Source organism: Lissotriton vulgaris, chromosome 11, assembly GCF_964263255.1.
Source record: "Lissotriton vulgaris chromosome 11, aLisVul1.2, whole genome shotgun sequence".
Classification (NCBI taxonomy): Eukaryota; Metazoa; Chordata; class Amphibia; order Caudata; family Salamandridae; genus Lissotriton; species Lissotriton vulgaris.
Window position 1 is genome coordinate 168,697,322 of NC_141699.1, and position 13,882 is coordinate 168,711,203.

The window sequence follows — 13,882 nt, forward strand, 5'->3', positions numbered from 1 at the left end:
TTTCTTCAGGACCAGAAAAAGATAGTGACTTCTACTCAGCTCTGGTGCAAGCTTGGATGTAATGATATAGGTGTGGAAACTGTCACAGTCCATTTCACAACTGTGACAGCTTTTTTACATTACCATTTGTTAATCCTGCCAATGCCCATGCCTTGTTTGGACAATCCTTAGGTAGTTTTAATCACTGTTCACACCACGCACTCACCCTTACGGCTTAAAGAGAATATCTCTGCGAAAGAGCCCGCTAGCAAGGCCCGTGGGACATAGCAGCGCCTGCCCCACGAGCAGACAAAGCCCAATGATGAAGCAGGACACCCATCTGGGTGTGTGAGGGGTTCATCTTCTAATTAGGAAGATCCTCCCTTTAATAGACTAATCTCTACCTACACGTGACAGCAGACATCCTTCTTTCTTCTCATAGGAACAGATAACCCTCCCTTTGTATCCAAGTAGTGAGTAAATACGTTTTTACGATCTAAAGCAGGGTGAGGACGCAGGAAGTGGAGCTAAAGATAGGACAGCAATGTGCAAGTATTTATGGCCATTGCAAAACTCTCAGTGGCACATGAAAGTCTTCCCTAGTGCTTCACCTGTTCAACCAGCAATGCAGGTCTAGAAAACAATTGGCAAAGGACAACCAACCAAAGAAATGTAGAAAAAAGCCAAAGTTGTTAGAATACCCAGCCATGCACATAATATTACAAATATATTCATCTGGATGAAACTCATTGTACATTAACACACATTATTAAAATCGCCATTCAAAAAATCTAAGGAAACATAACCATACACAACTGACTATTCGGAAACAGATTAATTTAAAAAGTGCGTTCAGATTAAGAACGCACTACTGTACAATATTAATTGTAGACAGTCCTATATAAATGTGGATAACAAAACATTTAAGTGCACTCATATAGTGAGACTTTTTTTTAGCCTGATGTTAGATATGGGTGAAATCTACCTCCCACAATTATAGAGAACTTTACAGTTCACTTTTATCATGTAGCAGGAATACCTTGACATGAGATAATGTCCCAGAACAGTATCAGGTGTTCCTCTAGGTTACAACAGTATTGCAGAAACCAAAGTGTGCAGAGGGAGCGGAGACAGGAAAGCTTCACCATATGAGAGATACGCTGAAAGATTAACCCAAAATCACAGAGGGTTTTTGTGAAGGGCCTGAAAAAATATTCCAACTGGAACCAGATTATCTACTCATGACAAACTATAGGTTAAAACAGTGAAGGTTAGGGTAGGCCAAGTTAAAGATAAAATATCCTGGAGGATGTATCTACACATACCTGTATGTAACCACTTAAATCATAACATCACAGAACACTTAAATTCCTCTTAAGCTATTATTCTTACATCAAATATCAAATCTTTGGGTAAAATCATGCTTAATACTATGAATGTATAAAGAATGTCAGCATGGTGTATAGTTTATTGATCCTAACAGTGCAGAGACAGGCTACTTCTAATCCTCAAAAGTGTACACACATTTAACCAGTCCAAATGCAAAACATGTTTAAAGGTTCCACAAAATGTTACCAAGAATGCTCACACAAATTAGTGTATTTTCAAGTTGCTAGACTGTTTAATTTTTTTTTAATTCAATTCTGGAAATACAGAAGGAACATGCTTAATCCAAGATGTTTAACAACAATAAAAATAATGTTACTTACCTCCATTTACAACTCTTTGGTCTGCTCCAGCGCTAGGACTAAAGTCAGAAGAATGGGATCCAGTTCTAGAAGGTGTGGGTCCGGTTCCAGACTGGCCGATCCTAGGAGAGTTCTGCCGTCCACTATGGCCACCCCATGAAATGACATCTCGATTTCTCTGCCCAGGTGGAATGTACTTGCTTTCCCTTTTAAAAACGACAAAGTTAAAACACACTGTAGATTTAAAGTTTCTTAATAGTTTGTTTACAATGTCATCTTTACCTACTTTGAAAAATAAAAATTAAACATGTAACAAACACTCATTAGCTGATCGCAGCTAATAAGCTTTATATGTGAGCTGAGATGGCTATACTGAATGGGTACTCCAGAGCAGTGAGTATCTAATGCACTTGCTGCTCATTCTTTCCAATTTTACTTGGATTGCTGTCACAGATATAAATACATGAATGAAAGAACAACACAAATGCATCCATCTGGTGTTTTCCAGTGGCCTCTAATCTTAATGCTCTCAGAGCTCTGCTTTTAAGTGTATTTTCCACACTAATTGTAGGAAGATATCCCGGCAGGATCACATCAACTTTAAAATACCATGCAACCATTTTTGAAACACAAAAATAATTTTTATGTGCAACATTAAAGAAACCACTGTACCTTGTGGAAAACCATCAGGTACAGGAGTGCTGAATGTTTTAGGGGCTCCATTTGTAGCCAATTATTAAAAACATGCTGGGGAAAATTCATGGAGTCTAGCCAAAGAAGGCAGACGATATGAAGAGATGCACTCAAACCACGAAATGAAGGATATTCAAAAGAAAGGTTATTATAGTGTTACTGTTCAGAGGTCCCAAAGTAAGAGCAAATGAGGCCTTTAACAACACGTCAGGCTTAGTCAGTGCTATCCTAATGCAATTACAATACAGTATCTAGTCAAGCCTTGCTCAGTCCAGTACAACAGCTTTAATAATGAAGGGAGTATTTATTCTTTTTTGAGCTCTAGGTTGACCGGCATCTGTGGGGTAGGACAAGGTTGAGTCAAAGAGGGTATGGGTTTAGAAGACAAGAAGAGATGTTGGTGATGACTGTGGCAGCAGGATGTTTCAAGGAGTGACGGAGACTGTGAGAGTCACACAGTAGCTATTGTACAGAATTTAGTCTGAAGAAAGGCAAATTGGTGGCAAAGAAATTCTAGAGACTTCATCAATTTCAAGGATTATCTGAGTGGAAACAATACTTCTGTCAAATGTATATCCCTCTCCCTGCATATTTACGCAATATCACAAAAATGTAAATACCTGCTGCGGGTATATATAATGGCTAACTCAAGTTCAGAAAAGACTATTAAATATAAAAGGTAATAGACAAAATGGCCCTATGATTTGCAAGCACTTTCATGAGTTGGACTTCCATGTGCATTAATGAAAATCCCAAAATTGTATTACAAATAATAATATGAGGTACACCAAATGAGGTGGAAGACAGCAAATGTTACAATCAGAAACTCTGATACTACACAACTAAATAACCTCACAAATGGTATCCACTCAGAGAAACCTATTTTTTTCTCCTTAAAGTGTAATAAGTCAACTGCACATATACAGGACACCGGAATGGACCTGTTTTGTACCTTTGTCCGACATGTGGTTCATTATATTAACGCTATGGCTTTCAATTATAAGTCACTTTTGTTTCCAACTCGCTGGAAGTGGGGATAGTCTCTCAATTGAGAACGTGGGTCGTTGTGTTATCATTAAAATGATTTTGCGGACGCAGTTTCTACAACTATTTCATAAAATTCCTCTACTCATCTCAGCAGCTTTCTTCAATCGGGTTGAATCATCTTGGACTAGTTACTATGGTGGAACATGAAACCTTGTTGAGCAAAATGCTACTCAAAATGACCTCTATCAAGTGTTGGGTGGTCACCACCATCTGTAAGATATTATTGGGCAGCATTAGGCTAAAGTATTCCATAGGCATTCAGTATATCAGAAACACCTCACCCATCATGTGATTAATACAGTGATCTTTCTACTCAATTAGAATTTTTTTTTAACCATCTTATTTTTCTAAAAACGTACTAAGTTTAAAACTCACTGTTTACAAACATTTCTAGGGAGCATGGGCTAAAAGGTTTTCTGTCTCTCGGATCACTAGGTATATGTCTCTTTGGTTAAATCCCCAGTTGCGGAATCTCTCTCATGATGCTTTTATCAGACTCAGGCAAAATTTCACAATCAGCCAAATTGACCAATTTTATGAGGCAGGAGTATTATTTTCATTTAGAAGAGTTGTTTCTATCTATGTAATTTCACATACATTTTATAAGTCTTTACTAGAATACCAATACCTTAAGCAATTACCACCCATGATATTAGGTTGGCACCTATCGCCTTAATGGACATGCTGGCACCTCCCTCAAGAAAAGGGGACGATTAAGCACTTATACAATTTATTTTTTAGCGGAACATACAGAGAAATGGAATGCAAAACGTAGCGCACACAGAGTATTGACAGAGTTAAATTTGGTTATTCTTTTGTTAATACTTGTAGTTTGAAGGCTTATCAATTCAAACTAGCGTTTGATCTATATTAAACCCTGAAAAGGTTGAATCAATGGGGCTGCGGACCATATTCAAACTAATTTCGCTGTGGAATTCCAGGGGTAAAAAGGATTAACCTCATTCTTAAGAGTGATATGAATAAAATTGCTGGAAACTGGTATTTACAGAAGAAAGAATTGCTTGGGGGCACCACTTTATTCTTTACCCAACATAAATCCTTTTGGATATTAATCAGATGTTCAAACTGTACGTGACAGGTAGTGCTTTTTGCTGCTGCCATGGCCAGATTGTGTGTCACTGAAGCCTGGCTAGATACTAATTCCCAAATACAAAAACTTTATGGTTCGAGCAAGAGCCTTCTTCAAACACATAACCTCAAATTCCTTCACAGCATTTCCATGTCTCCATACATAAAATGAAACGTGAGTGGTCAGAAAAAGGTTTAAAATTGTTATTAGGCAGGAAACTCTAAAATACTCGTTTCGTTGGTATCTCTCCTATGAAAGGCTAAAACAAAGGAAAGGGTTGCTCATATATAGGGAACCACTTTTTTTTCTTTACTTTTAGCACTCCAAGGGAGTGAATGTGTTGTCTTGCTTTCTAACTTTTGCAATGCTTCCCTCTTCAAATCTCTGCTACCTGCACTTTCTGTTGACCCCCCCACAGCTTGTCTGTTGCTTTCCTTAACCCTTGCAGTCCAACTTTATAAAAATGTATTTTTCAACTCTCTTCCCCTCATAACCTCAAAGCTTATATTTTCTCTATTTTGTTTTGCCAGTATTTCATTGTAGGTAAAGATATTTAGCTCACGCTTACAAATGGAAGAGTGAAAATATATGTTACAAAATTTTTATTCGGTTTACTAAAAATCTGCCATTGGCAGAAGGTGACAAACATGAAATGGACCATTTGCTACTCTAGCAGTCTGGCCTGCCAAAATTAAAGAAAAGATTGCCTCAAATTCAACTTAAACCGTTTGTGTTCAACATCAAGACTTTTTTGAAGCAAGTACCATTAACAAATTGTTTCACACGTTGAGGTACAATCATATAAACATATAATTTAGTCAAAAGACTGATAAATAATTACAAAATGTACACAACAAGTCTCTCTCTTGTTCCTTAAGTCTACCCCTGAGCACCAGATTAATGAACAAAGCGCAACAATAGAAAGGAGTCAGAAGGTGCTCATCTGGTAACTTAGCACAGAGATTACAATGCCTCTTGCTAGCGAACTGGACTGTGTTACCCCTGGTTAAGAAAAACCCAGACGGGCATATTTTCGCCAAAAAAAAAAATATATATATATATATATATCACCACAACTTATTCAGTGGTTCTCTGATGATTTCTCAGAAATAAAATGGCAGAGGATGAACAAATGGAGGAAAAGGGAAAGCCTAAATGTTCAGGAAACAATATTTCCCATATCCTTTTAATGCTTAGCTGGTGGAGTAATGCACATTTTCGACTTTCATATTCAGAAGATCTCCGCTTGCTGTTGCCCAGCCTTACAATTCTAATTCTAGTATTCAAAACCTTCAACATTCTCTCTATAGTAATTAACTTGGCTGCAATAGTGTCAAATATTTTCTAGAGGCTTTCAAATACATTTTGGACACTAAATGCTGCTGCGAATTTGGCTTCTCAAGCCCCAACTTGCTGTCAGCCATTTTGCGTGCTTCCACAGACCCACACAGGCGTCTCCGGCTAGGAGTAACTGTTTGCTATGGGATTCTCCTGCCTCCGAAGAACCAGGAGGGAATGAAAGGTATAGAATTGTGCGGTCCAGGTAAGCCGATACTGGTCAGCCAGTAGTGGCGTGAAGGCCGTAGAGGATGCAGCTGTTCCTGTTGTCACCTAGGTAGTGCTGTCAAGTGTTGCTATATAATAACCAGCCAGAGCAGGTAGATGTCACAAGAAGAGTCAGCCAGAAGCAGGCAAGAAACATGACGTAGCAGGTCTTTTTCAAAAACGTTGTCATTTCCTCCCGTCTCCTGTTTGTATGAACATGTTCCTCCCAAAGCGTAACACTTAGAATGTAGGAGTGTGAGATTATAAATAAGAACTGATTTTCCATGGGATTTAGCAGGGGTTCACATACTAGAAACCAGGGAATGTTTTTTGAGAGGGTGAATCCAGGGGGATGTCTGCGGTATTTGGTCACATGGTCGGTTGGCATCCATGGGGAACCTACCAACCTCAGACATTTGGGAAACCATGAGAGACAGGACAATCTATAGTGATGTTGCCTGTGTAAATCATATTCTGACATTTGCACAGGTTTAAAAAAAGAAAACACAATTCTCCCGGTTTCTGAGAGGTAAGGAAAATGGCAAAAGACGTAGCGTTGGGATGGAAATGTCCTTTGCATGGCAGTAGGCATGTACCCCTGCATTGAGTGCCCAACTTTACTGTTGTCTGGATCCCTAATGCTTTTTTTTGTTGACTTAGGCAAACACGGTCACCTGGATGTGCATAGGAAACTAAGTCACACGGTTAAGGTGATACAGGGATAGGGACAGCCCTGTATCACCTTAAGTCTAAGCAGAAGTAAAGAGTCAACTCCTTTACTATTCACTAAATTGGGGATGGATTGGAGAACTGTTAGATTATTTGAGAAGAAAAAGTTGGAACATGCATGAACAAGACTTCAAATGCGTAGTTTAGGTTGAGAACTTTCTGCTGGGAAACGTTTCCACAGACGGCGCTCTTTATTTGTAAGGTCCTACAGGGCAGTTTAACTTTCAATAACGTGCAGTGCCTATAACAGAACTTTTTTCAGTGATCTATTCATGAGAAACAGGTCAGCTCTCAAACAAGCATTTACAATGCAATGGTTTTGCCTTTGTTAAAGTTAGAGCTATTGGCATTGCTCTTGACATTATTTTTATTTATGTTTTTTTTAACATAAATAAATGGCACTCGCCTGACTGCGTTGGCCTTTCATCCTTCCCCAGATGTGTTTTGGCGAAATCCCGTCCGCTGATCATCTCAAAGCCCCCCCACCCCCTAATACCCCCCCCCACCCCCTAACACCCCCCCCACCGTTCGCTAGAGGAAGGGTCGGGACCTCCACACGTGCAGCAGGGGCGGGCAGTCTGGGTCACACTTCCAGGGTCAGTGTGGGGTGCTGCAGTCTCTGCAGAGCGGTGCCCGGGCCATGTCGTGTCCCCCATCGGACAGGACGGCCGTCTGGCACCATGGGGTTCTAGGGCCGATAAGAACAAGTTCCCCATTCCTTGCTGTAGGTGCACCTGTACCCCGTGGTCTAAAATGGCTGCTTCCTCGGTATGATCGGTTTGTGTTTTATAAACACGCACCGCCTCCGAGCTCTCTTCTCGGCGGGCCTCACGGGGCTGCCTTGAGTTTTTGTACATTTTGCACATCCCCACAAATGGGATGTGGCCTAACGGCTAGAGCACGACCTCGAAGCTGGAGAACCGGCTACTAGTCTCGGCAGAGAAACTCAACATCCTGTGATTCTGGGCAAATCACTTACTCTCGCCTTTTCTAACTTAATCAATGTGTCCGTATGTAAGGCAACTGGTGCGCTGATACCTTTCGGTCGAGTTCAAGCTATATAATACTCCCCCCCCCCCCCCCCCCCCCAAAAAAATAGTTATTTCTAGAAAAGAATAAGCATCATTGGTGTGCAGTGACTGGAGACGGCGATTTAAAGGCAAATTAATTCAAGCGAGTTTTCAGAGATAGGGTTATTGAAGAGTACCCTGTCTAATGCCAATGTTTTCACAGACGAACGTGGTGCCATAATTGATATTACTCAAATATAATATTTTTGTTTGAACCGCACCTGTTCTAAAACATTATATTTTTAAAAATTACACGTGTTACTATCCCCACAATTTTTGCCACTGTTTATTTGGTGAATTATACAATGATATTATGATGAATAATATCGTTCTTTAGCTAATAATGTTGGAAAATATTACCAATACGGTGCAACATGTATGTCAAGTTTTAATAAATAACTCAGGCTATTTTATAATTAAGGTTCCATATTAGTGCTATGAAGTGGAGACAGTTCAGCATCGTAGCTCTATATAAAATACATATGAATATTAATCATGTGCGAGTATGGTTAAAGCGCCAAGCGTACCAGTGCTTTACTAATGCCCCTTAACATAAAATACGTATACAAATTATTTAATAGCTTTTTTAGGATAAAAAATGTATAATTTATATGCAGCGGTGCATAAATTAGGACTGCCTCATTTTTGGAGACCAACGAAAAATTTAACATTTGTCAGAAAAATCTGTGAATAAATAATTTTGCGAGAACAAAAGTGTCAATTCTTTTTTTTTTTAAATGAACGTTATTTATCTTTTGATTGGCCAACGAGGGACACATAATTTGAACTGCGTGTGTTCTAAATAAATGCCATTAAACGCAATTCTGATTAGAGCTCACCTTCTCATTTTTTGCGAATGTCAGCAATATTATGCATTTTTCATTTGGGTGCCATGAAAAATATAAGTTGTATTTCGTACATTTGCACTTTTATTTAAACGATACATGTCAGTCACGCGTCCATACTTGCTCATGTAAAGCTCAAAATGCGGCGATATAATACAGCAGCACACTCATGTAAAATAAGCAGTTTTATCGACAAATACATTTGACCATCTGCATTTTCTCAAAAACATGATCTCAACCCTTTCCAACTCCCCATTCTGTTAACAAGACGCAAATGCAGGCCTTGCAGCAATGACAGACATCCTGGGGAGTCACTCAAGGGACTAATAATCTTATGTACCTGTCCTGTAAAAAACACAAAATGGAAAACACATTGTTTTCGTCTATAATTATTTATAATAAAAAAAAATGAGTACTGTGAAACTTAATGTTAACAGATTTCTTTCAGAAAGCCCTTTTGATATATTCTGATCGGCTTCACTTTCATGTCACAGTTGTTAACTTAAGATTCGAGTGAACTTATATCCGTTCTTCCCTTCCACCACTTGTCTACTCGTAACAAGTGGCTAGTTTTACCGGTTTGTGGTTGCTCTCCAGATAAATAACATTCCGTTTCATACAGCGCTTTAATACCATTCTGTTTCAGACAGCGCTTTAATACCGTTGTTTACCCTGTTCCTCAATCCGGTCACTTTTGGCAGAGGGTGTCTCCGAGGCACACAAATAAAGTGGAATGCCCAGTAACACACATTTTAATCGAGCGGCAAAGCCGGGCTTAGTACACACGTGTTAGCAGCGACATGCATCTGCCGTGGTCGGCATGGAAGAGCGGGCGGGAGAGGGGGCGGGAAAGGCGAGCATGCCCACGCGAGCAGGAAGGCGGGTGCCGTCAATGCCGGAACAGACTCGGGGGCGTTCCCGAGAACTGGCTTTCGGCTGACGTAGCCAAAAACAAAAAAATCTCGGGAACGCCCCCGAATCTGGTCCGGCATTGACTGACCGATGTGTTTTCCAATGGCTAGCCTCCATTTATGGAGCTAGCCAATGGAAGACGGGGGCGGATTCCCAGCCCCATACTATACTCATTAGGTTTTCGCCTAGCGAAACGATGCTTTCGCATCGTTTTCGCCTGTCAAAACCTAAAAACTGTAGTCTACTCTTCAAAGAAAACCGTAATGAGGTAGGGCTATCCTTCGTGTAGTACCAGCCAACACCTCTACAGACAGTTTCAAGAAGGTGCTGGGTAATCATGCTTCGACAATCTGTCGCACGAATGCTATATGGGCTTCAGTACAGCATGCTTTATTTATCCAGATTCTGGTGATGGGTTTGAATTGAATGTCAGGACTGGAGGTAAGGATTATGCTTTACAGAAGACGTTCATTAACGCCCTTGAAAATATTTATGCTGGATACTCTATTTTCCTATAGATTCCTCACCTGTTGAATATCTCTAGGCACCAGACTGGATCCAGAATCTTATCAAAGCTTTCCTGCACCAGGTGGTGGTGCTTCCTCCATTTAGACATCGGAAGCAGCGCAGGTGTGGCATCACTGGTCCCATATAATGCCGCCTCAATACACCAAGATCATATCTACATCCATTTTTACAGACTGTTAGAGGCTGCGAAAGGATGAAACGTCAATATAATCGTGATGATGCAGTGAAACAACCTAACTTTGAACAATATTATTCAGTGGGATAAGTGATCAATCAGCAGGTGGAAGGAGTTTCCAACAGAAAGGTAATTACTGCAGGTAAATAACTTTCCTCTGATGAATGCTTCTATTTGAAGGTTCCTTTTCTTCAGAATAGATACCAAAGCAGTAGTGCCTTTTGGGTGGTGCGCCTGAAGGAATCATCAAATATCCTAGAGCACAAACTGTGTGAAATATCTATTACTTCTCACCTCTGAATACAAGCAATATTGGCTCATGAAACTGAAGAGATGCCCACATGGCCACATGACCAGCTACAGCAACAGCCACAGAGATAACCCTGGAAAATGCTGACCATGAAGAATTCACTTTGGTGGAATGAGCGCCGGTTCCCTCGGGTGATTTCTTCTTGCCAGGGGCATAACCTATTCTGATGCACAAGATGATCCTTCGTGACAGGGTGATTTTCTAAACTGCCTTGATTTTTCTGTTGCCTACAACTAAACCAAGATCTGGTAGTCACACTTGATCTGCGTCTACAGTTCCTGTGGACTCACTGCCTGCCGGTAGCCATGGGCTGATTTCTGATGACTCTCCTTCTTTATTGCTTCTTTGTGTGCCTTTGGGTCTCTCTGGGAGGGGTTCGTGTTCGGAAGGGCCAAGGTTCAAATCGACTGGGTCGGTAAGGGTTGGCGTGGCTTTCACAAGTGTTGGACCTGCAACTGTTTGCTCTAAGAGGCTGGGCGGTGTCTCACGGTACCCTCTAATTACTTTTATATTGTTGTCATAAACTTGTCTTTTAGTGACAGGGGGTGGCTGTTTTAGGCAGGGGGTCTAAAGGGGCTGGGAGCCCACATGGATATGCCCTCCTCCGTTCTTTCTCCTACCTTTGGGGTTTTAGTTATTAGGGGCGACAGGCACGCTGCTAGTGGGGTTAGGCTGTAGCCATTTGCAGGGGTGCAGGGTGGGGGGCTGGAGGTTTTTTTTTTATTTTGCCTTTTTTATTTTCTATGGCCTTTCTTTCCTTCTCTCTCTTTTCTTAAAGGATCAGTATAGCTAGGAATCATTCGGATTCTTATTGTGTGCTTGTATTTCGTGCTTATGCTCTTATGATATCCTGATTCCTAGGTGGGCAGGCTCCGAGTACTGGCGCAACATGGAATGTATATTGTGTGTTCTATTTACAGATCTATATGCTCTGGTGCCAATTCTCCATTATAGTAGTTATTACATGCATATCCTGTTTCTTACCCTGTCCCCCGCATTCTGTTTGATTGTATGGCACCTGATCCTCTCTTACAAAAATATAAAATGAAACCTCTGTCTCATCCTGGAACCCAATTGTGCATTCTAATACAAGTTTTATCCTGAATCGCTGCCGGACCTCTGGGTTGTCGGCTTATGAGCTGTGTCATACAGTGATATCAGAGATTTTAATTTGTCTAGCGGCCGGCCCCCGCGGTTAGGCCCATACTTGTATTTTTACTGAATGCTACAATAAAGGTTTTTCAAAAAAAAAAAAAAGGTAGCTGCCCTTAAAGTAAGAAATGCCAAGAATACTGAGGACTCAACTTCTAAATGGGGGAAGGGCTCTGACACTGCTAGACAGCTCAGAAGAAGTAACAATAGCTCGCCAGAACCTGATGAAATTTCTGGTGACAGCGGCGTTGAATGAACATATCACAGTGGAGACACCGGATACTAGGGTAAGTGTCCTACAGCCGTTATACGAAATAACACTCCAAATGGAGGAGGACAAACCTAGAAAAAACGAAGGTCTCTTCTGGGAGAACCTGACTTTTGACTATGACATTGTCTTGACTGAAAAAAATGGGCCGCCTGAAATTGTTATGGAGTGCCCAAATGCAGAAACAGTGAATTTACCTGCTTTTTTCAACCTCGTTCAAGGATATCTAAAACATTCATAAGTGCAGGAGAGGGTTGTAACGCTGTAACGCTAGCCCCTGCACTAAATCCCAACAATGTAGGGTGAGATGCTGAGTCACCTGACCATGTAATCCCAGTAAAAACAACTACAGCTCCACAGAGACAGTACCCAATAAAAAAAGGAAGCGAAAAAGCAAGTCAGGGAGATCTTACATCAACTTGAATACCAAGGTGTAATAGAGAATTGCACCTCTCCAATGAACAATCCTTTGTTTCCTGTGATGAAACCTGATAGTTCATATTGTCTAGTTTTAGACTATCAACATTCAAATACCTGGACATAGACATTTGCAGTACAAAATGCACACAGTGCTGCATTAATGAATAACACTGTGGAAAAAATACATAACACTAGACATCTCAAATGGATTTTTCTGCCAAAATATAGCGCCTGAAAGCAGGTACTGACATCGTTCTCAATGACAATTCGGTTGACTGCTCCAAGGGTATAAGAATAGCCCCTGTTTGTTCTCAGCTAGGATAACAGATTTACTTCAATATTTTGATGAAGAGGCATTGTCCTATGTAGATGATATTTATTTGACGGATGAAGATTTATTGAACCATATGACCAGGGTGAGCAACATTTTGGAATTCACCTCTGAGGGCTACACGTTCAATTTAAAAAAATCGAAAATAGCCCACCTCAATGTCCTATTTTTGGGATACAAGTTATCAAGTGAAAGAAAAAGCCTTATCAACTTATTATGGTTAGATCTCTTCACTTTGCCTGAGCAACCGATTTGAACTTGATTAGTTCATAAACAGGTGTGTGCTTTTAGCTGGCCCTATACAAACTGACGGAGTTGTGATGTTCTGCTTCTGATACTTATGACTCCTTTTCACTGTTGGTCTTTATCCTTGTTTTGAATGGTGTGCAACACCAATGTTTTATCTTATATTGCTTTCTAGGACCTAATAGGAATATATCGGTTTTTGCGAAAGGCCATTTGCTTTGAACTACAAGCTTAATTGTTTCTGGAATTTTTATTCTTCAATTTGTACTTCTATACGTGATACTTTGTTTGGTAAGGTGTTTTTATTCGGCTCTTCCCGGTTCGGAATATACTGCCCCCTTTCTTTCCTTCTCTTTCTCTCTGCTCCCTTTTTTCTCCAGTTTTTCTTCCTTTTTTCTCCCTCTTTTCTTTTTTACTCTTTTCTTTTTGCACTTGTTCCCTTACGTCAGACCAGCACTGCTAGTATGGTGTAGGTTTTGTGACAATATACTAATTCTTTGTGACATTTAATGTTGTGAATTGTCTGTTTGTCTTGTTTAAATATATGATATGCTTTAAACTTATGCCCTTTAGGACTTTGTAGTCAAGTTGTTATAATTGTTGGTTCTTTCAGTACATTTATATTAAAATAGCTTGTTCTTGTGTGTACTTTTTAGTGACAAACCTTGTTATGTACTGTAGTCTTGTGCCGTTTTTGTCCTGTTATACTCTATATGTTAATTATATGTACCTTTGTTATATCTTTACAGCCCTGAAGAAATTCCTTATATGGGAATGAAATGCGTTGGCTGGAATGTCTCAAGTTAATGTTTTTTTTAATAAGAAACATTTTCAAAAAAGAAGTTACTATTCGA

The 13,882-nt window shown here is 40.2% G+C and overlaps 1 protein-coding gene across 22 annotated transcripts in view; it reads right to left on the minus strand.

The window, feature by feature from the left end:
• Positions 1-13,882, minus strand: part of ATXN2 (ataxin 2) — a 1,802,199-nt gene that overhangs the window by 1,342,401 nt on the left and 445,916 nt on the right. For all 22 annotated transcript variants that reach the window (XM_086943042.1, XM_086943056.1, XM_086943053.1 and 19 more), the window contains one exon: positions 1,689-1,873. In XM_086943042.1, the coding sequence (XP_086799168.1) occupies positions 1,689-1,873 (185 nt within the window). The remainder of the gene's footprint in view (positions 1-1,688; positions 1,874-13,882) is intronic.